The following is a 23,162-nucleotide window of genomic DNA, read 5'->3' as shown; positions in this document are numbered from 1 at the left end:
CCACCTCTGCCCTTCACTATGTGTGACACTGGGCAGCTGTTGGGAGCTCTCTGTGCTCCAGTTGCCTATCTGTAAAGTACAGAATATAACAGTGACTGTCAGAGAGTATTGTTATGAGGATTTAATGAAATGATACCCACAATGAATTTAGGACAGGATATGGTACATGTAGGTGCTCAACATCATTATTAATCAAATTGGACTAAGAAAAGCATCACTCATACCTACTTTAATAAAAATATGAACTTTATATTTCATGTCTATAAATGAATCCTTATGAGGTAGTTGAAAAGCAGTTTCCTCTAATTATTTAAACATTTGCTTTTACCACCTTCCCTATGTTGTGGTTTCTGTTAATAAAGAAATAGTGCTAAACAAGTGAAGGTTAGCATAGCTCCTAACCAACTTATCAATATTCATCAAATTGGACTAAGAAAAGCATCACTCATACAGGTTTTTAGAATACCTACTTTAATAAAAATATGAACTTTATATTTCATGTCTATAAATGAATCCTTATGAGGTAGTTGAAAAGCAGTTTCCTCTAATTATTTAAACATTTGCTTTTACCACCTTCCCTATGTTGTGGTTTCTGTTAATAAAGAAATAGTGCTAAACAAATGAAGGTTAGCATAGCTCCTAACCAACTTATCAAAAATTCCAAATTAGGGGAATCCAAATTGAAAGATTTCTAATGAATTAAAAGTAGTTTTTAGTGGAAAGCATCCTCCAAAATAATGTTCAGAATGATGGTGGCGGTTTAATAAAGGGCCAATTATTTCATTTTGTAACATGAGTCCCATGTCCAGCTTTATCAAAATATTGCTACATTTGTGGAAGGTGTTCCCTTTTGCAAGGAAAAATTTAAAAATTATAAATAAATTTGGTTTAAATTATGTTGGTTTTCACTAGTATTTTAAAAAACCCTTTATAACATGAAATAACAGTATAGTTATTAATCCACATACTTTCCTCTGTAGTTTCCATCAATAAGGGTGTGCCACCAACATCACCAATGCCCAGTACAACAGAAGCACTGACCAGTTCTACAGGGAGAGAATCAACTCCCCTCTGAGCGACACAGAAGGACGGCACTGATGTAAGTTACCAGTGGCTTAGATTGTCTCCTTCAGATGAACATTCATTTCAGTAGAAAAAGGGATTTTTAAATGGTAAAACTTTCTACCTGAATTCTCTTATAAGGAAACAGTTGATTCTCACTGTTCATGTAGTTATGTTCTATAAAGTCACTGTGAACAACAAATGAGCAAATACTGAAACATTGCTCCTACAGGAAATACAGGGTTAGGTTCCTATGAGCTTCTGGTCACATTTTTGTCAACCGATCAATATATAACCTTATCATACAAGTGTTTATTTAAAGACATCTTATTTAATATACATTAACAGTGAATTCATGGCCAACAGCACTATAAACCTGTGTCTGAATGAAGCTTATTTCACACTGTATTTTCTCCATAAGGCACATCACAGCCTTCATGTGCTGAGGAAACTAGACAGCACTTCAGCACTACATCTGGGGGCCATTATAAATAATGAAATCACCAACAAAAAGCACAAAAATGTCACTATAAATAGACCACAAAAAGGACACTTGTTTTACAGTATGAGAGCTAAAACCTCAACTGGGGAATGTGCACCTTGGACAATTCAAATTCTTTGCTATTCTGCACATGTCTGCAAATGACCGCAGAAGTGCCTTGAGCACTGATTTGGGGGTTACAAGTAAACTGTAGCAAGTAGGTGAATTCCCAAATATGAAACCCACAAATGAGGTCTATCTGTACTTTGGAACCTGTACTTAGATATGAAGTCCTTAATCTTTCCTTTACAGAAATGGGTTCTTGAATTCCTTAAGGTTTGAAAGTAAAAGTTACTGGATTGATACCTTACTAAAATGTGTTCAGGGACCTGTTTAAGCATGTTACAGATTTTATAATGGGAAGTATTTTTTAATTGAGGTATTATTGACATATATTATTATATTAGCTTCAGATGTACGTGATTCGATATTTGCATATTGCAAAATGATCACAAGTCTAGTTAACATCCGTCACCACACAGCCACAAAATTTTTTTTCTTGTGACGAGGACTTTTAAGATTTACTCTTAGCAACTTCCAAATGTTCAATACAGTTAACCATGCTATATATTACAACCCCATGATTTAATTATTTTAAAACTGGAAGTTTGTACTTTTCTCTAAAAAAAAAAATTTCCTTCTAAATAATATTCCATTGTACATGTATGCTACGTTTTCATTAACCATTCATCCACGGATACTTAGGTTGCTTCCAATCTTGGCTATTATAAATATTGCTGCAGTGCAGATACTTTTCGGGTTAGTGTTTTCCTTTCCTTTGGATATATACCCAGAAGTGGAATTGCTGGTTCATACGGTAGCTCTATTTTTATTTTTTGAGGCACCTCCATACTGTTTTTCCACAGTGGCTGCACCAATTTACACAAAAGTACACAAGGGTCCCCTTCCTCCACATCCTCACCAACACTTATTTCATGACTTTTTGATCTAACAAGTGTGAGGTGATATCTCATTGATTTGCTCAAATATAAATGTTAACTGTAGTTTTTAAGACTAAATAAAACACTAATTAAAAAACTAGTTATTTGGACACATCACGTATGTAGTATTCCAACCAAAAATGTATATAGCAGTGCCCCCTTTTCTGTGGTCTTGCTTTTCATGGTTTCAGTTCCCCGAGTTCAACAATGGTCTGGAAATATTAAATGGAAAATTCCAGAAATAACTCATAAGTTTTAAAATCGCACGCCATTCTTAGTAGTGTAATGACATCTCATACTGTCCTATTCCATCCCTTTGTCCGGTGTATCCACGCTGTATAAACATGACCTGCTGTTAGTCACTTAGTAGTCACCTAGATCGATTGCTGCTGGTATCACATGCTTGTGTGCAAGGAACCCTCATTTTACTTAATAATGGCCCCAAAGCACAAGAGTAGTTTAAACTTTATAGTAGGTATGTATAAACAAGAAAAAAACACAGTAGATATAGAGTTCAATACTAACCACAGTTTCAGGCATCCACTGGGGGTCTTGGAACGTACCCCCTGTAGGTAAGGAGGTACTATTGTAATCTGAATCTTAGTGTAAGAAAACATCAACATACCAACTGATGAAAATTCTATGAAATGACTGGCCTGTATTTTTAAAAAATGTCTATATGATGAAAGACAGAGAGGTTGAGGAACGTTCCAGATTTAAAAAGACTATAGAGGTGTGAAAACTAAACGCAATATGCAATCTTGAACTGGATATTCTGGTACTAGAAAAGAACTACTAAAAAGGACATTATGAGGACAATTAATGAAACAAATATGCATTACAGATAAAAGAATTGTATTGTTTCTTTTTCTATGATTACATAAAACATCCTTCTTAAATACAAATTGAAGTATTAAGGGGTAAAGGAGCCTAATGTATGCAATCTTCTCTCAAATAGTTCAGAAACAAAAAAAATGTGACTGCAAATGAGGCAAATATTAAAAACAGGTGAATTTAGAAGGTCATATACTAGTGGGTAGTTTTTTGTTTTGTTCTTGAATTTTCTAAAGTTAAATTATTTAAAATAAAGTTTTAAAAAGCTATATATAATAAAGCATGTACACATAAACTTACTGTCTTCTGTGGTTGGGTTCTTTCCAGTTTGACCAAAAATGACATTAGCAGCTGATAAACAGTGTCTGGCCTCCATAAAGCATTGCTGTTAAGGAAATAAACAAGAGTAAATGCAACTGTCCCACAGCCTTATTTGCAATTGATATGGGAAAAGCTATCAAAATCAGTAAAAACCACTAAGGAGACCCTGTATAGTCACCGAACATTAAGAAGGTATATAAGACATGTTATGGTATTATCGAGTTACAAGGCTGCCTCAAAGAAGTACAATACCCCCAAACTTTTTTTAAAAAATATATTTTATTGATTCTTTACAGAGAAGAAGAGAGAGGGATAGAGAGTTAGAAACATCGATGAGAGTGAAACATCGATCATCTGCCTCCTGCACACTCCCCACTGGGTATATGTTCACAACCAAGGTACATGCCCTTGACCGGAATCGAACCTGGGACCCCGAGTCCGCAGACCGACGCTATATCCACTGAACCAAACCAGTTAGGGCCCCCCAAACTTTTAATAATCCAAACTGACTGGAAGACAGCTGCTGACTGAGTTGACTCTCCTCAGGTAATCAGTAAGTATACAACAACAGCTATCATCATAGACTCAAAGTGCCTCAGATCATCTTTAGGTTCTGCCCAAATACACAAAGTTACATGCACAATAACTTCTTAGACCATTTACATTTTGTCAGAGGACTTAAAGATTTGATTTTGTTTAGGTTTAGAGATCCCTTTTCTGTCCTACCATTCAAAGGCAAAAATAATAAATGATAGGAAGAGATTCCTGTCTTCTAAAAATCTTCAAATTTATGAGAATTCCCACCAAGTTTTGAAGTCAACGACTTTCCACAGACAAACTTTACGAAACTGTTTTATCGACACATTTGAAGACTTCATAATTCAAATCTGGGCATAGTAAACTTCTCAAATGCTTGGAGAAGATCTCCTTGTTAATGTGAACACTTTGCATTTATCATGTAAGTCACAGGACCACCCAGCAAAAGTACAAAGTTCAAGTCCAACTTTTAGTTGAAAGTCATCCTCATAAATATGTCTACTTCATGTTAGATATACCTACCTGATTTTGCTAAGAAGATTTTTAATAGTTAGCTATGACTTTAAAATCTCAACATTGAATGTAGCCCTCCCTAATGGCAAATTCAGAAGCCATCTTGAGAATATCTGGGGACATGTGTAGTATTAGCCCAGCAACATCTACAGATCAAAGTGTTAGTGTTAAACCTCAAAAAAACAAAAGTTCGTTTACATAAACAGCTTTAATTGTCCCTCCACAATCCCTCAGCCTTCATTACCACTTCAGCTTTCTCCAGCGTGGTCCCTGTGAGCAACCACTACTAGACCAGCGAGTGTCTTGCTTTGTGCCCTCAGGTGGCTGCTAAAGTGGGACGTTAGCAGCTGCCAGGTAGGGACTCACCAAGCAGCAAACCTCACCTCTGGACCAGATGAGGATGAGGATGATATAAATGACAGCTGCTTTTCTAAAAACATGGTTCAAATCTCTCTCTTTGCAATACAACTTAACCAGCTGTAACAAAAACTTATAAACCATCTTGGTAAAAAAATAAAAGCACAAGGTAGTGGAGGTACTCATGAAAACTACTGCATGCTCCACGTAAGCAATGTTTAACAACTTTACATTTTAAATTACACTTTAATATCTAGATATCTAAGTATTATCAATACCAACGTTGTTTTAAGTGATAATCAGTGAATATGTAACTTTAAACAAAACAAATAAGAGGCGCCCAGAAGTTATAAAAATGGTGCCACAAGCAGAGGCACAAGATAACACTTTTTGATGATGGCCACAATGAAATGGATACATGAGTTAGATTTAACTGAATGCTCTGATATATGCAGCAGCATTACTTACTTAAACCATAGTCCTAGAAGCGGTGCTGCAGTCACCACAGCCCTTTCTCTCCTACTAATAGCTTTTCTGAATGAAATTCTGTGGGACAATACTTAGGGTGCATTTACAGAATCAGCACTAACAAAAATCTTAGAAAGGATAAAGGCCCAGTAAGGATATCGCAGCAGGCAACCAGAGATCTAAGAAGGAACTCTGATAAGCAAAAATTACCAAAACTTCAGAGAGGCTTGTGAGTCAGAAATACAAATAAAATTTCTATTGCTGAGATATCCGATTGAGGATTAACAAAATATCTAGCTGGGAAAGGTGGCTTAAAAGTGTTTTAGCATTAAAAACAAGATCTTGAATAGAGGAACAAATAAGTCAAAAGTATACAACATGATTCTTAATAATTTTGATAAACAACTAAAAAGCTAAAAGTCCCTGTGAAGTATATCATAAAGACCTGGAATGCCGAAACCGGTTTGGCTCAGTGGATAGAGCGTTGGCCTGTGGACTGAAAGGTCCAAAGTTCGATTCCGGTCAAGGGCATGTACCTTGGTTGTGGGCATATCCCCAGTGGGAGATGTGCAGGAGGCAGCTGATCGACGTTTCTCTCTTATCAATGTTTCTGACTCTCTCTCTCCCTTCCTCTCTGTAAAAAATCAATAAAATATATATTAAAAAATATATATATTAAAAAAAAAAAAGACCTGGAACTCTGGAACTGAGCAGAGATATTCCCAATATAGAAAAATTATTATAAAGAAATTCTAAATAACTGAAATGCATCACATGCTTTTATCAAAGCCCACATTTAACAGTCAACTTCCTCAAATTCTCATAGCCAGCAGATTACAATTGTCTAAAGATAAAGTTATATCTACAAAATCTGCAATTTAAGGTAACATCTCACTAAAATGAATTGAGAAAGCATGCTTCTAACAAAAAAGAATTGGTCTTAGGTAACGTAATTTTAGAGGCTAGAAACATGTAAGATAATGATAAAACTCAGTATTTTAAGATTCAATAGATTAATGCAACAAAAGCTACAAAATTTTAGCACACTGGCAAACTGGGCTGTATTTTTCTGTCTAGTTTACATTAAAATATAAGCTACCTATTTTTTTCAAGGTTTAATTATAAGTTCTTATTGTTACTGCTGTTGAGATGAGAGTATGGGCTACTGGTTGGTTACTTTATATCCCATTTTTTGGTTAAAACTATCACAAAGGCCCATGCCATTCTAGCTGGATGCCAGTTGTGTGGATATGCTTTTGTTGTTATAGTCGTTGAATTCTATTAGAGATGTCCCTAAGATACCGAGTTTAAAAGATTATATTTTCAAGGTACTATTTGGTCTATATTTCATATACTCTATCGGTAACTTTGTTAGAAACAACTTCAAAAAGCTTACCTTATTGATGTAAAATTGTGACAAGGTAGCAGCATTAATAGCCCACTCTATAGGATGGTAGGCATTGTGCTCAAGCTGGCGTTTTAGGGTACTGTGGCAATAATGAGCAGCCTTCTCAAACACTTCCTTATGTTGGTAGACTTGAGCCAGGTAATATAGGTTATGAGTATAAACCTTCTCAAATCTATGAAGAAAAAAACCAGTATTTGCATAATGGTTTACAATTTATACAGAACTTTCATATATATGTATCTTACTCCTCTCACCAACCCTTTAAATCGGGTATGGCTATTTGACAGATAAGGAAACTGATCCTTAGATATGAACAGAGTCACATATCTAAATAAGTGGCAAATGAAGGTTTTAATCCATTTCAGAATCCACATTCTAGAACTTTTATGAGTGCCTTGAAAGAGAAAACGTGTTTTTTAACAATTATCTACACTATGTGAAAATGTCTGTGAGGGCTGATTTCAATACCTACTCACCTTTTTGATCTCTCTTGTTCAGTAAGTTTCTCTTCTTCAGGAAGAAAATGCTCAGTAGGATCAAGAGGAGGACTCCCAATCTACAATCAAAGAAAAACAACTCTAAAATTTCACTGTAAACACCAAGCGCCCTCTTCTGGAAGGACTGGAGAAATTCATTTTACCCAAGAAGTAATTTTCTTAACCCATAAAATCTAAGAGTCAAAGAATTAAAAGATTTCCTACAAGCTCACACTTGACAAAATTTTAATGGCTGTTTCAGGTGAACTTCAAATAAACTAAAAAAAAAAAAAAAAAAAACCCTGCTTTTAGATAAATAATTTTTAGGTATTTTAAGTCTTTATTTTTAATTTATCTTTCTTGTTGAAAGTATTACAGATGTGCCCTTTTTTCCCCCATTGACTCCCTCCACCGTGCCCCTCTAGCCCCACTAGGTATTTTGTCTTAATTCTGTCTGATATTCTTTTAAAACCTACATAAGCATGACAAATAGAAAAAAATGTATACATCCTTAGAGTAATATTGTTCTAAACTGACCACTAATGAAAAATCAAAGTTTTAAATAATTTTTCTAATATTTTTTTCCTCAAGGAAACAAGTATATAGATTACCCTCTTTTTAAAATTTTTTATTGATTTAGAGAGAGAAACATCGATTTGTTGTTCCATTTATTTTTGCATTCACTGGTTGATTTTACATTTTGTATGCAAACAATAAAAGCATTATGACTTGGGGTCCTAGAATTCATAGAAAGTGAAAATGGCCCTAACTGGTTTGGCTCAGTGGATAGAGCGTTGGCCTGCGGACTGAGGGGTCCCAGGTTCGATTCTGATCAGGGGCATGTACCTTGGTTGCGGGCACATCTCCAGTGGGAGGTGTGCGGGAGGCAGCTGATCGATGTTTCTCTCTCATTGATGTTTCTAACTCTCCCTCTCCCTTCCTCTCTGTAAAAAATCAATAAAATATATTTTTTTAAAAAAAGAAAGTGAAAATGACTAAGATAGGAAGCAAGGCCAAACACAATAGATTTTTAATTAATTCTGCAAAGACCATCTCAACAATTTTAAGGGCTGTTTAGTATGCTTGCCCTTGTCTTAATGAGGGGAATTAGTCAATGTATTATTTTATGTACATACGTCACTGTTATGACTATCACACTTTATGTGTAACACTGGCAGTTAAATCAGTCTCTTAACTAAAACAGAGGCATAAAAATAGAGTGGCCTGAACTGTGTGGCTCAGTTGGTGGGGTGTCATCCCATGCACCAAAAAGGTCACTGGTTCGATCCCCAGCAGGGGGTGTGCAGAAGGCAGGTGATTGATGTTTCTCTCCCTCTCTTCCCTTCATCTCTCCTCTCTCTTAAATCAATAAAAACATTTTTTTAAGTACACAGTGTTTTGCTACATGTTTTATGTTTCCTTATTAATACTAGGTTTGAATATAATATTATAGGTTTTTGGTATCTTTACATTTTAATTTAACAAATTCATATATTAAGAGTGAGAGCCTAAAATCATAAACAGAGACTAACATCTCAATTTGGCTTTGTGGTTCTCTGCTCTTCTTAGTTCTTAAGGAGGAAAGTTATAACACCAAGACAGAAGAGCCATGACTTTTAAAATTTTCCAATTTGGGGATATATTCCTCAGAGGGAAAAAAGCTTTAATTGCTTATAAACACATATTCTAAATTAAACAGACAAAGCACAGTGTGGAGTTTACTCAAAAAATTAAAAATGCCTTTTGACCCAGTGACCCCACTTGTAGGAATCTATTCTAAGAAGCCTAATATATCAATCAGAAAGAATATATGTACCCCTATGTTCATAGCAGCACAATTTACAATAGCTAAGATCTGGAAACAGCCCAAGGGCCCATCAGCAGATGAGTGGATAAAAAAGCTGTGGTACATTTACACAAAGGAATACTACGCAGGTGTAAAAAAGAAGAATCTCTTACCCTGTAAGAGCATGGAGGAACCTGGAAAGTATTAGGCTAAGTGAAATAAGCCAGTCAGAGAAACTCAAGTATCATATGACCTCATTTATATGTGGAATCCAATGAACAAAATAAACTGAACAAAACAAACCCAGAGACATTGAAGCATGCAACAGACTGATGCATTTCAGAGGGAAAAGGAGGGATGGGAGAAATTAACCAAAGAACTTATATGCATACTAGTGGCCTAGTGCATGGATTCGTGCACAATGAAAGGAAATTAATTAGAAGAAATATTTTAATATCGCTATTCGCCCTTTCTCTATAATAGAAGTGTCAACCAAATTCACTATCGACAATGACAGATCGAAACACACGTGTGCGATTGGCGCTCCCGAGAGCTTTATATGTATCGTGCATGCGTGAGTCAACTTAGCCTTTTATATATAGAGAATAAACTTGCTTAATTAGACCTGCTTTCTGATTTAGCTAAACTTTTTCCAGCTCAGTGAAGCACCCCAACTTCTCTTTCAAGTAATTATCAGCAACACAGCAGTAAATATCAACACAAAGCAGATTATTATTGTAGATCACACAGGGAGAACAAAGGGTAAAATATTTAACTGCAGCAGTGTTTGACTATATTCTGCACAGTGAGAAAACCTGAAGTCATTTTCAAGGTCCACCATTTCTTGCTTCCTTTCAGTCGGGTCAAGTTTCTGAACTTTCTAAATCTCCGTTTTTCGGCTAATGAAAAGAAAATAGGATTCTACCAAGTCTCCTATCTACCTACTCCAGGACTTCTGTGGGGATCAAATGAGATGAGGCGTGAGAAAAGGCTTCACAAACATTTGATTAAAGTGTAAAATATTTGCACCTGGCTATAAAACAAGTCATGTTCCTGGGCTGAAGAAACTCCAAGGAGACTAGTCACTAGGGAGAGGAAGCCGGGCATTGCTACCTGACGTCATTACTTTGCGCCCACAGCAATCATTTCCGGGCTGGGCTGGGCTGTGGGCCGCATTTTGCACCATGGGGTCTTGGCAGCATTGGCTGCGATTTGGTGGGGTGTCACTCTGGGGTGGTGGCAGGGCCTGTGTCCCACTTGGGGGAAGCCAAGTGTTGGTTTGTCAGCGCCAGGTCCGTGGTGCCAACCAGTGCGTGTCATGGCAGCTCCTGTGTTGAGTGTCTGCCCCCTGGTGGTCAGTGCGCATCATAGCTACCAGTCGGACGGTCAGAGGGACACTTAGCCTTTTATATATATAGATAGATATGCATAACCCATGGATACAGACAATAGTGCAGTGAAGGACTGGGGAAGGAACAGGAGTAGGGTAGAGGGAGTTAATGGGGGGGGGGGTGTATCTAATACTTTCAACAATAAAGATAAATTTTTTTTAAAGAGAGAGAGCAGGAAGGAGAGTAAAACCAGTTTTAGTTGAGCACCTACTATGTGCCAAGTACCATCTTATACCTATGTTAGTTCATTCTTTGACCAATGCTACAGGGTGCAAGTATCAATATTTCCATTTCACATATGAGGAATCTGAGGCCCAGAGAAGCAGAATGACTTATCAGAAGACTATACAGTTAATAGGTTCAGGATTCAAACTCAGATATGTATACAAAGTCTGTGCTCTCCCCACCCCACGAAAATAATAATAATTATTATAAACTGACAAAGCAAATAAAAATGCTCAATCTGTGCATTCTGCTTACAGTGCATTCCTTCTATCTGCTATCATCATTTTGACACTACACTGTTCCTGATGTAAAATCTCTGTCATCAGTGATGCAGCAGCAAAAGTCCCACTGATAATATCAAACGGAGTCATAAAGTTTTCTGTCAGACTATCAGTGTACATGTATACATTAAAAAATAAATGTATTTTTCATCATCATATACTGTGTTTTTGTCGCTCGAATGAATTTTATTATTTCTTCAAGGTTCTTCACATACGTACACCTTAAGAGATATCAAGTAGATATAACATGTTCTCAAAAAATCAGGGTTGGCACACAGAAGAATTTTGAGTCAGAGATTTTGCTGGTTTTGGCACACACTCACAAAAAGGTTGCCCACCCCTGGCCTAGGTTAAAAGTATGGGTTCTGGAATCAGATTGTGTGGATTAGAATCCCAACTTCACAATTTACTAGTGTGTGGAGACAAGTAACTTAATCCCTTGTAGTCTGTTTTCTCACCTCTAAAATAAGAATAATAAAAGTATCCACCTCAGAAATTGCCATGAGGATTAAATGAGTTAAAATTTGTAAATCACTTCTAACAGTGTCTGCAAGTACAGCTATTAGGTGACCACCTAGACAGCTCTATAGAGAGGTCCCTAAGTATACTGAGGAGTCATACACAAATATTATGAGTAAGGAATTCTTAACATCAGTTCCTGACTAGTTTCAATCAAATGTTAAAATTTATCTGACATGCAGCATACCTCTTTCATATACTGAAGATATAGTGCTTCTGATGAGTCTAAGTAAGCTTGTGCTGTTTCAATTTCTTCTCTTTCAGACCACAAGATACCCAGATTATTCTGGAAAATAAAGAGAAATAATGACAATATAAATCTTCTAGTAACAGTAACTTTTAGTTTCAAAGTCAAAATTTACCTACCAAACAGTAGTGAAGTCTGATTAACAATGAATTATTCCCAATATTGTCCTTATGTAGTGGTAAACAGCTACTGATGGATCCCTAATGATCCCTGCCTCCTGGTATTCATGACCTTGTTGTATAATCTTTTCCCTGTAAGTATGGGCTGGATTTAGTGGCTTGCTTCTAACAAACAGAATATGGCAACAGTGATAGAAGATCTCTTCCAAGATTAAGTTACAGAACACCGTTCCATTTGAGGTGCTCCCCTCCCATTCTCTCTGAGGGGAGTCCACTGCCATGTGGTGGTTGTGCATAGACTCGCATGGCAAGGAACTGAGGGAGGTCAACTGAAGCCCTCAGACCAACCTCCTGTAAGGAACTGAAACCTGCCAACAATCCCATGAGAGAGTTTGGAGGATCCTCCCTCAGTTGACCCTTCAAGTGCAGCCTCAATGGGATGAGAGACCTTGAGGCAGAGGCGACCAGCTAAGCCATGTCTAGATTCCTGAAATAAAAGTTGTTTCTTCAAGATCCTAACTTTGGGGGCAAAATTTTACATAGCAATAGATAGTATACATCAAGACAAAGATGAGCCAGAAACATGTTTTCAAGTATCTACAATCTCCAGAAGCCTCTTAACAGTTACTGTTTGGTTCAAGCCTGAAGAAAGGGAGGTGAGCTCTCAAATTCAAATTATTCAAATTATGTTATGAAGACTCTGAAGATGCTATATGCCTTTAACTCATCAGTTAAGTCAGATTCCTAATGTTTACCATTTCAAACAATAAAACATGTTTGTACTTTCCAGAGTTCTTAAAATTATATAGCTTTGTAATTAAATCCAGTCAACTAAAAATTCTTCATTTGTAGTCTTTTCTTGTATCGATCACTTCCTTTGATTTCCATAGCACGAACTTCTTTCTGCTACCATGAAGGTGCTAAGAAATTGATTAGATTGGGGTAATATGCTAAATAACATTTTTAAAACTAAGCCAGTTTGTCCCCTGGCATGTGACTCTGCAGGCGCTGTACAGAGCAAATCAGGACTGTTTAGATGGTCAAAACTCAAGACTGGATGCCTAGCTAACCTTTAGAAAACAGGGTTAGACTGCCCCACCCCGTGGGATAGTCCTTCAGGCACAAGGAAACTTCTGAGGCTGGGTTTCTACCACCTTCTGCTTACTTCCCTAGGGAAGGGCACAGGATAAAGAAACAAAGAGGGCCCTGACTGGTTTGGCTCAGTGGATAGAGGTCAGCCTGCGGACTGAGGGGTCCCGGGTTCGATTCTGGTCAGGGGCATGTACCTTGATTGCAGGCACATCCCCAGTGGGGGCTGTGCAGGAGGCAGCTGATCGATGTTTCTAACTCTCTATCCCTCTCTCTTCCTTTCTGTAAAAAATCAATAAAATGTATTTTTTTAAAAATAAAAAATGCAAATTGCAAAAATCTATTAACAATGTCTTTAAAAAAAAGAAACAAAGAGGTTTTTGATGTGTGTGTTTTTTTAAATACATTTTATTGGTTTTTTTAGAGAGAGGAAGGGAGAGGGATAGAGAGATAGAAACATCGATGAAAAAGAAACATCATGGATCAGCTGCCTTCTGCATGCTTCCCACAGGGGATCGAATCCACAACCCGGGCATGTGCCCTGACTGGGAATCGAACTGGTGGCCTCTTGGTTCCTGGTTCGATGCTCAACCACTGAGCTACACCAGCCGGGCACAAAAAGTTTTTAATGCAGATTAACCTGTGGTCCACAGAACCACAAGGTACCCATTAATAGAATTCAGAGTCTAAGAATATGGATGGAAAAATCATTTCAATTTATTTTCACTATGTTCTACTAAAATTTAGCATTTCTTTTAATTATGAAAGCAGGAAAAAAATGCAACAATATGCCCTGGCTGGTGTTGCTCTGTGGTCAGAGCATCGGCCTGAGGACCGACGGGTCGTGGGTTCGATCCCTGGTCAAGGGTACAAAGCTGGGTTGCAGGTTCATCCCTGCCCAGGTCAGGGCATGTGCTGGAAGTAACCAATCGGTATCTCTCTCTTTCTCTCTTTCTCCTTCTCCCTCCTCTCTCTCTCTCTCTCTCTCTCTCTCCCTCTCTCTTGTTCTCTCCCCCCCCTTTCCTTTCCCCCCCCTTTCCTTTCCTCCCTCCCTTCCACTTTCTCTAAAAAGTCAATGAAAAAATATCCTTGGGTGAAGATTAACAACAAAAAAAGCAGCAGTATTATAGTACCTGAGATTTTGTGACCTATAAAAGTGAAAAAATCTTAATGTTACAATTTGCTGATCTCAAAATATTTATATTCATTACTATTTTAAAATTATGTTTTAAAAAAAATAAAATAAAATTATGAACATTGCTCAGCCCGCATGGCGTCAACCTATGAACCAGGAGGTCATGGTTCAATTCCCAGTGTGGGGTGTGCAGGAGGCAGCCAATCAATGATTCTCTCTCATCACTGATGTTTCTCTCTCTCTCTCCCTTTCCCTTCCTCTCTGAAATAAATATATATTAAAAAATAAAATTATGGACATTAGACACATCATTAGATGTTGTGTAACATATTAATAAAGACGCACATGCCGAACCGGTTTGGCTCAGTGGATAGAGCGTCGGCCTGCGGACTGAAAGGTCCCAGGTTCGATTCCGGTCAAGGGCATGTACCTTGGTTGGGGGCACATCCCCAGTGGGGGGTGTGCAGGAGGCAGCTGATCGATGTTTCTAACTCTCTATCCCTCTCCCTTCTTCTCTGCAAAAAAATCAATAAATTATATTTTAAAAAAAAAGATGCACACATATTACTACATCATACATTTGTTTTAAAAAATATTTTGAGCCCTATCTGGACTGCTAAGTTGGTTGGAGTATTGTTCCATATACCAAAAGGTTATGAGTTCAATTCCTGGTCAGGGCACATACTTAGGTTGTGGGTTTGATTCCTGGTTGCAGTGCATAACAATTGATGTTTCTCTCTCATATCAATGTTTTTCTCTCTCTCTTTCTCTAAAATCAATGAAAACATATCCTTAGGTGAGGATTAAAATATTTATATTACTGGTTCCTTTAATATTCTTTTACATTTTATTTTATACATTTAAAGTCATTCCTCTGTTTTATGCAATACTAGAGGCCTGGTGCATGAATTCATGTGCGGGGTGGGGTCCAGCCGCCCACCCTGATCAGGGCCATTGGGTGGGCGGGCTGGGGGGAGGGGCCACGGGTGTTGGCCAGCCACTCCGCCCCCTGGTCGAACTCCCTGTCAACTCCCAGTGGAGGGGACAATTTGTATATTAACCTTTTATTATATAGGATAGGCTTCACTAGACTGCAATATGCCACAAAAAATGTTTAGAAACCCTAGAGTTTAATGGTGACTTGAGCAAAAGATCTAGAATTGATTTGATTTTTAACTCCACAGAAATAACTGCTATTGACATTCTACATGAATTGTTTTTTAAGTATAATATAAATCCTACAACACAACAGAAACTATTGTATCATTCACAGAGCATCAGACCAGGTAGGGAAAAAAGTTGAATATAAAATAATAAAAGTACTACTACTGGTGAATTCTACCAAACATGTAAGGAAGAAATAATAGCAACTCTACACAAACTCTTCTAGAAAAATAAGGAAAGAACATCTCCCATCTCATACCAAATCAAAGACATAACAAGAAAACTACAGACTGATGCCCTTCATGAACAAAGATACAAAAAACGTTAACAAAATTTTAGCAAATTGAGTACAAACGGGTCAACCTTAAATTAAGATTAAAATTACCTTAGATTTTTTTTCTTAATAGAATGAACAGGATCAGAACTGGTGGAGAAGAGCTGAAAAAGCCATTTACGGGGCGAAACCCAGGCAATGACCACGACTAAGCAAAGCAGCAGGCGACGTTAAAGAGGACGACGAGGGTGGGGGGTTCCCGGTCGTTTATCCCAAAGCTTCCAAGCCGTGGGACAGACTGTGCCCCGTGACATGTGCCCTCGGCCCTGGCAGAGTCGGGGCCCGCCCCGCCCTCGCCCCGCCGCCCCCGGCCGCCCCCCGCCCCTCGCCCCGGCAGCGGGCCGGCTCTCACCTGCGCCTGGATGTACAGCGAGACGCACTCGGGCGCCAGCCGGTACCTGCGCACCAGCCGCAGGCATTTCATCAGGTGCTCCTCCCCCGCCGACAGCTCCTCCGTGTCGAGGTGGTTCAGCCCCAGGTGGAACTCAATCACCGCCAGCCTCACGGCGCCCTGGGCCACGGGCCCCTCGACCGCCACCAGCTCGGCCAGCAGCCCCGGGGCGGAGTCCCCCGCGCCCACGTCGTCCTCGGCCTGAGGCCGCTCGTCCTCGTCCTCGTCCTCGGGCGCGGGGCCCAGCAGCGCTCTGACCTCCTCCAGCAGAACTCGGGCGCCGTACTTGGACTTGTACGGCTCCTTCTCGGGGTTTTTATGCAGTTCTACCCGCGACAGAGCCAGCGCGGCCTGGAATTTCTCTCGAATCTCGGCCCACGCGCCGTTCGCCATCGCGGCCTCCGCTGCTCAGGTTTCCCTAATGTTTCCAATCGGGACTCCCGCCTTCCTTTCTGCTTTACGACACTTCACTTACGGCCCCTGATAGGTCCGGGCACTGCATCACTATGACCAATGAGGTCCACCAAGGGAACCGCAATATGCTCAGCAGTGACCAATGGGAAGGCGGAGTGATTACCGTAGCAACCGTTGTCATGGAAACAAAGCTGCAAAAGAGGATGGCCCCACCTCCCAGCCCCGCCCTCCGTAATGGTGAATTCATCTCTCGCTTGGCCGGGTAAAGTTATATCGATATAAAACTACCGGCTGACTTTAATATAAAACTACCGGCTGACTTTAATATAAAACTACCGGCTGACTTTAATATAACATGGAAATATTGTTAACAAACATATCTGCGAACTACTCTTGTTAATTGATATAAGCCGAAAGGCATAACTCTTTTGGCATTAGTGTGTAACTTAGTCCATCACGATAAAAATATAACAAGGATCGGGTTATTATTACTATATAGCCTGATGAGTGAAAGCTATGAATGTAAAAAGCACTTCAACCCTGAAATGCAGGTTGTAGGGATGTGCACAACTTCCCAAAGTAACACGAGTTAAATCCCAGAGCTGTGGCAAGGCACCTCAGACACTTTTTCCACTACACACCTTCCTAAACTAGCCAAATTCAGGGCAGACTGAGGGGAAGGGGGAGAGCACTTTTAATTATTATGCTATACTGTCTCCTAGTAGGAGCTCAATAAATAAACCACCATGACACATGGTGCTGACCTCTAAAGATCTAGCTGGTAGAACAGCCAGGTGAAAACTAAAATAGAGATTTCTGAAAAATCCTTACACAGACACACACCTAATAAACAAAGACATCAGACTAGGAAACTTGAGATGGAGGAGTTCTAGCTGACAATATTTCCTCTCTTGGCCTTCTTTTTACACCAGTATTTTGAGTATTGAAGGTCATGGGATGTTCCCTGTGAGATGTCATAAAGCAGTCCCTGTGGAATTTGTCCAGTGAGTGGTATACAGAGCAATGCAGTGACCCGAGATCAAGCTCGTGGATGATAATTAGAAGAGAGGGAAAAGTATAAGGCATGTTGTAATGAAAGGGAGTTAACTTGTTTGGTCAGAGCACAGCTAATGTCTATCAATTATGTTCATTCCAGTAAAAATAAGATACTAAGAAGAGCACTAATTTGTCTTTACACTGGGGAGCCAACTTAATGGAAAACTCATTAATAAGAGCAGGGTAACCATCATCTGTAGTATATAATATTGATATGAAAGTGCTAGAACATGCAATTGGACATTCTTTTGAACAAATAAGAGGTATAATGATTGGGAAGAACATGAAAAAATTATCATTATTTTTTTAATATATATTTTATTGGTTTTTTACAGAGAGGGAGAGGGATAGAGAGTTAGAAACATCGTTGAGAAACATCGATCAGCTGCCTCCTGCACACCCCCCACTGGGGATGTGCCTGAAACCAAGGTACATGCCCTTGACCAGAATCGAACCCGGGACCCTTCAGTCCGCAGGCTGACGCTCTATCCACTGAGCCAAACTGGTCAGAGCAAATTATCATTATTTACAGATGGTATGATTGATTGTGTTCCTGAAAAGGCAAAGTAAAACAACTAAACAGAAAAAGTAAAAAAAAAAAAAGTTTAGTAAACAGGCGGGTCACAAATAAAGGTATAAAAATCAACAACCTTTCATTGGAGGAAAGATGCAATGGAGAAAAAGATCACTTTCATAATAGTAACATCAACAAAAATCTAGCATAAACTTAACCATTTTAATGAATTAAATAAAAATAATAAGAATGTAAGACATGGCGCGTCACCGTCCCGCCCTCGTCGAGCCGGGTTTGCTGCTCCTCGTGGACCTTCCAGTCCCCTCAGCCGGCCCTCCAGACGCCGGGCTCCTCCCGGTGTGTGAAATGGCTGCCAGGCTGCTCCCTGCCCTTGCTCTTTTGCCTTTTGGTCCACTAGTGGCGACTTTTGAGTCGTTTCTGTTTTTTGTGTTTTTTTTCCCCCCTTTCATGAACTCTCGGCCTGTCCAGCGCCAATAAAGTTCTTCCTGGAACTGGACTTGTGCCACCCCCTCGCTTACTAGGCCCCTGGCGGCCGTGTCCCCACCCGGCACTGGGGAGTCCACATCCTCTCCCTGGTCCTGGGATCCTGGCGACCCCACCCCAGTCCCGAGGCCCCTCCCGAGGCCACTACCCTCGCGTCCGTGGGCGCCTCAGGCCTTATTTTTGCCGTCGCTGCTCGGTCAGGGCTGGCCTGTGACCTGAAGGTCTCATTGTCTCTAATTGAACCGGCTCACCTTTTTGGAGGAAAGAAAAGAACCCTGGAATGTGAAAGGACAGGAGACTTCTACCCAGGCATGCATCTCCTAAATTCTAAAGGGCCCCACAAGACTTTCAAGGAGGGGAGCAACAAGCAGCCACAGCTCATCCCAGGCTAACCTTTTTTTTTTTTCTTTAATATATTTTATTTATTTTTTACAGAGAGAAAGGGAGAGGGATAGAGTTAGAAACACCCATCAGCTGCCTCCTGCACGCCCCCTACTGGGGATGTGCCCACAACCAAGGTACATGCCCTTGATTGGAATCGAACCTGGGACCCTTCAGTCCGCAGGCCGACGCTCTATCCACTGAGCCAAACCGGTTTCGGCCCAGGCTAACCTTTTGAACCAGTCCGCAAGGCCCTCTTTTCTCTCACTTCTCAGGGAGCCAAAGCAGCCCGGCCCAGCTCTCTCCTGTTGCTTCTTCTATCCCAAGCCCTTCCTTGTTCCACTATCCCAGCTTTAACACATTAAGCGCCATGTCAGTCCCTGGTGACTGACGATATACAACTTAAAAAGTTCTATTCTTCTATTAATAAATTTTAAATAATTTGAAGATCATAAAAGAATGTACCTAAATATCACTTGTTACCAACATTTTTAAAAAATATTATTAAAACACGATATACACAAAAATAGTTGTCCTGTGCAGGTTTCACAGAACGTTGTAACTTGTTTTGTCAACTTCCTGGCAATATCTCGTCCAAATTGTGCTGCATTATCTTCGAGCTTTAGACACTTCCAGTTTTTAGTTGCTGTTTGTGATGAGATATTTGAGGTATATTTACAGTACTGCTACTTGGAATTTCTTTATCCCAACAATTTGTTAGATGGACAGCTAATTTCTTCTGAAATTCTGTGATACTCATATTCTTCTTGCTAATATTTTTAAATAAAATATGAGCATTGAGAACAGCAGTATTTAGTAGGAGCTTAAAGGCTAGCTTTTTATACCATTTCATGGGTTTTCGTAACATATTATTATAGGCACTCATTTGATCAGATATATCAACTGCTGCTTTTCTTGCATTATAATCCACTACAATTTTTGGTTTCAAGTAGTGACCTAATCTATTTCCAACATTCACCATCTCTGACATGTTTTGTTGAAAGATGTCCTGCTTATCTTTCCATTTCAAAATGGTTATTCCTTTTTTGCTATAATTTCTCCCCATTTTAATTTCTTTGACATTACTTTATGAGGATTTCCTGGTCGATTTGAACATAATGTTCCTACTAAATGAGTATTATTGAGTAATTTATATGCTAAATCTAAACTTGTGTACCAGTTGTCTGTGTACAACATGTGTCCCTTATTGAATACATCTCTACAGACACATTAAAAAAAAAAAAATGTAAGACATAAGTCTTATTTCCCAGACTGTCAGCCCTAAACAGCATTATCTATTATAAGGAAACCTGGTTCCTTCAAGAAAATGCTAATTCTGGTTCTGGGACAGGATGAGCCTGGCTATCTTGTCACACCAGAAATCAAAGAAAACATCAAAGACTAGAAGGGTCAGTTCAAAAGAATTGAAAAGGTGCCAACTTAAAAAGAGGTTCTTGGGCAGTGTTGCCAATACCCTGGCGGAGAAACTGAGGTCATCATCACACTTGAAATATTTAAATTGGATAGAAAACTATTTCAGCAATGCAGACAATTAAATGCATTATTGTGGGCGATGGTGCCATTGTTAAGACATGTCTCCTAATATCCTACACAATAAGCAAATTTCCATCTGACTATGTACCAACTGTTTTTGACAACTATGTAGTCACAATTGTGATTGGTGGAGAGCCATACTCTTAGACTTTTTGATACAGCAGGGCAAGAGAATATGACAAGATTTTGACTGCTGAGTTATCCACAAGCAGATGTATTTCTAGTCTGTTTTTCAGTGGTCTCTCCATCCTCATTTGAAAACATTAAAGAAAAGTGGTGCCTGAAATAACTCACTACTGTCCATAGACTCCTTTTTCTTGCTTGTTGGGACCCAAATTGATCTCAGAGATGACCCCTCTACTATTGAAACTTGCCAAGAACAAACAAAAGCCTATCATTCAGGCTGCTGAAAAACTGGCCCGTGACCTGAAGGCCGTCAAATATGTGGAGCATTCTGCACTCACACAGAAAGGCCTAAAGAATATATTTGATGAAGCAAATTGGCTGCCCTGGAGCCCCCAGAACAGAAGAGCTGCAGGTGTGTGTTGCTATGTTCATAAAACATCTCTCCAGAGCCCATTCTGCACAGCTGGTGTCGGCATCATACTAAAAGCAATGTTTAAATCAAACTCAAGATAAACATTAAAATTCATTTTTGCAATAAAAGAGGCCCTTGTCCACAAGAGAGAATATCTGAAGCAATTTATTAAAATCTTGGCAGCCGGCCCCTCAACTCCCGCTTTCTCTGAGCTGCCTTCACTAAAGCTGACCGCTCTCCCAGCATTTCCCTCCACAGAAGACCTATTGTCATGGCCTCTGGAGGGGCAATTCCTGGAGGGACTGCTTCAGCCGATGTAGGGTCTTGAATAAACAAAAACTATGCAAATAAATCACCATCTTGGGGAGGGGGGGAGTAGGCGCTTGCTGTTCAAAGAGGGGATGGACAATTTGAGCATGAAATAACTGCGATAGGTTAAAGTATATCACATGTTAAAACCTACAAATTTAGTGATCAAAGGACTTGTATGCATGCATGTAAGCATAACCAATGGACACAGACAGTAGGAGGGTGGGAGCAGCCAGGAGAGGTCAATGGGGGAAAAGGAGACATGTAACTTCATCAATAAAAAATTTAAATTAAAACACACACAAACACACACACACACACACAACATCTATAAATTTATAAAAAATCAACAGTAACAATGAAAAACAAATGGCTTGGCTTCTTCAAAAACTAAATTGCAAGGAAAAAAATCCCCTCCTATAGGGGAATTTGTCAATAAATAAAAATACTACATATGCACTTACCTTTCAACCAAGCCATCCCACTTCTAGGAATCTACCCTGAAGATACACCTCCAACAGTATGAAACACAGACAAGATTCCTCACTGCAGCATTGTTTATAACTGCAAACTATAGGAAACCTATGTGCTCTTACATAAGAAATAAGAAAAAGTTTGAATAAACTATGTTATACCCACACAATGGAGTATGATGCATAGAATAAGGTTTCTATGAATCCATGTGGAGTGATTCCAGGGTATTCTGTTAAGGAAAAAAAGCAAAATGCAAAGCAGTACCTATAGAATGACACCCTTCATCTTAATATCCTGGTTTTGATCATTGTACTGATTATATAAAATATTAACATTGGGCCCTAACCGGTTTGGCTCAGTGGATAGAGCGTCGGCCTGCGGACTGAAAGGTCCCAGGTTCGATGCTGGTCAAGGGCATGTATCTTGGTTGCAGGCACATCCCCAGTAGGAGGTGTGCAGGAGGCAGCTGATCAATGCTTCTCTCTCGTGGATGTTTCTAACTCTCTATCCCTCTCCCTTCCTCTCTGTAAAAAATCAATAAAATATATTAAAAAAAAAAAAAGACAAAAAAATTTTTAAGAGTATTTGCTACATACAATCACTACTAATAAACAAAGAACTTATCAACAAGAGGCAGACCCCAGTAGAAAAAAAGACAAATATATAGGGTAATTTTTTAATGCTAATTGTCAATAAGTAGGATATATTACCCCTCACTCAATTAAAAGATTAAAATAAAAATGGTATCATTTTGTACCTAGCAAACTGACAAAAGGAAGCCAAAATCCAGGGCCCCCTTGGTGTGGGGAAACAGGTTCTCATTCGTTGTAGGGTGGAACTGTAAACTGGTACTACTTGGACGGGCAACTTGCACCAGAGCTTAATACACGTTCACTTTGACCCTGAAATTCTTTTAGAAAATTTGTCCTAAATTGACAATCAGGCAAGTAGGCAAAGATTTACACGAGGGCACTCATTTTAGGGTTGTTTACAATAGGGAAAACTTACAAATAACCAACATGGCCATCTAAATATACAGTGAGATACTATGTAGTCTCAAAATATCATAGATCTATACTTTCTGAAGTGTGCACTACATGTTGAGGCAGGGAGAGCAACTCACAAAACTGAATGAAAATGGTTCCAATTTTGTACATGAATTCCTGGAAGAGATGCTCACAAAAATGTTAGATATGAGGTGACTGTTAGGTTTTTTCTTCTTCTATGTTTGAACTTTTATATGCACCATTTATTTTTAAAATAAAAATTTCAAGCTATT

At 39.1% G+C, this 23,162-nt stretch overlaps 1 protein-coding gene and 1 pseudogene across 1 annotated transcript; one reads left to right on the top strand and one right to left on the bottom strand.

Moving 5' to 3' along the window:
- Positions 1–3,678: 3,678 nt before the first annotated feature.
- Positions 3,679–16,639, bottom strand: KIF1BP (KIF1 binding protein; the record flags this gene model as incomplete). Its single annotated transcript, XM_006105334.3, has 5 exons — positions 16,101–16,639; positions 11,848–11,946; positions 7,459–7,538; positions 6,971–7,154; positions 3,679–3,763 (listed from the first exon to the last, which is right to left on the bottom strand). Coding segments are annotated over exons 1-5 (880 nt in total), but the record flags the coding sequence as incomplete, so codon positions are not given.
- Positions 16,640–19,659: 3,020 nt separating this feature from the next.
- Positions 19,660–21,122, top strand: LOC102421237 (annotated as a pseudogene).
- Positions 21,123–23,162: the final 2,040 nt, after the last annotated feature.

Source organism: Myotis lucifugus, unplaced genomic scaffold (genome assembly GCF_000147115.1).
Source record: "Myotis lucifugus unplaced genomic scaffold, Myoluc2.0 scaffold_671, whole genome shotgun sequence".
Taxonomy (NCBI): domain Eukaryota; kingdom Metazoa; phylum Chordata; class Mammalia; order Chiroptera; family Vespertilionidae; genus Myotis; species Myotis lucifugus.
This window is presented reverse-complemented; position numbering and strand designations above follow the sequence as displayed.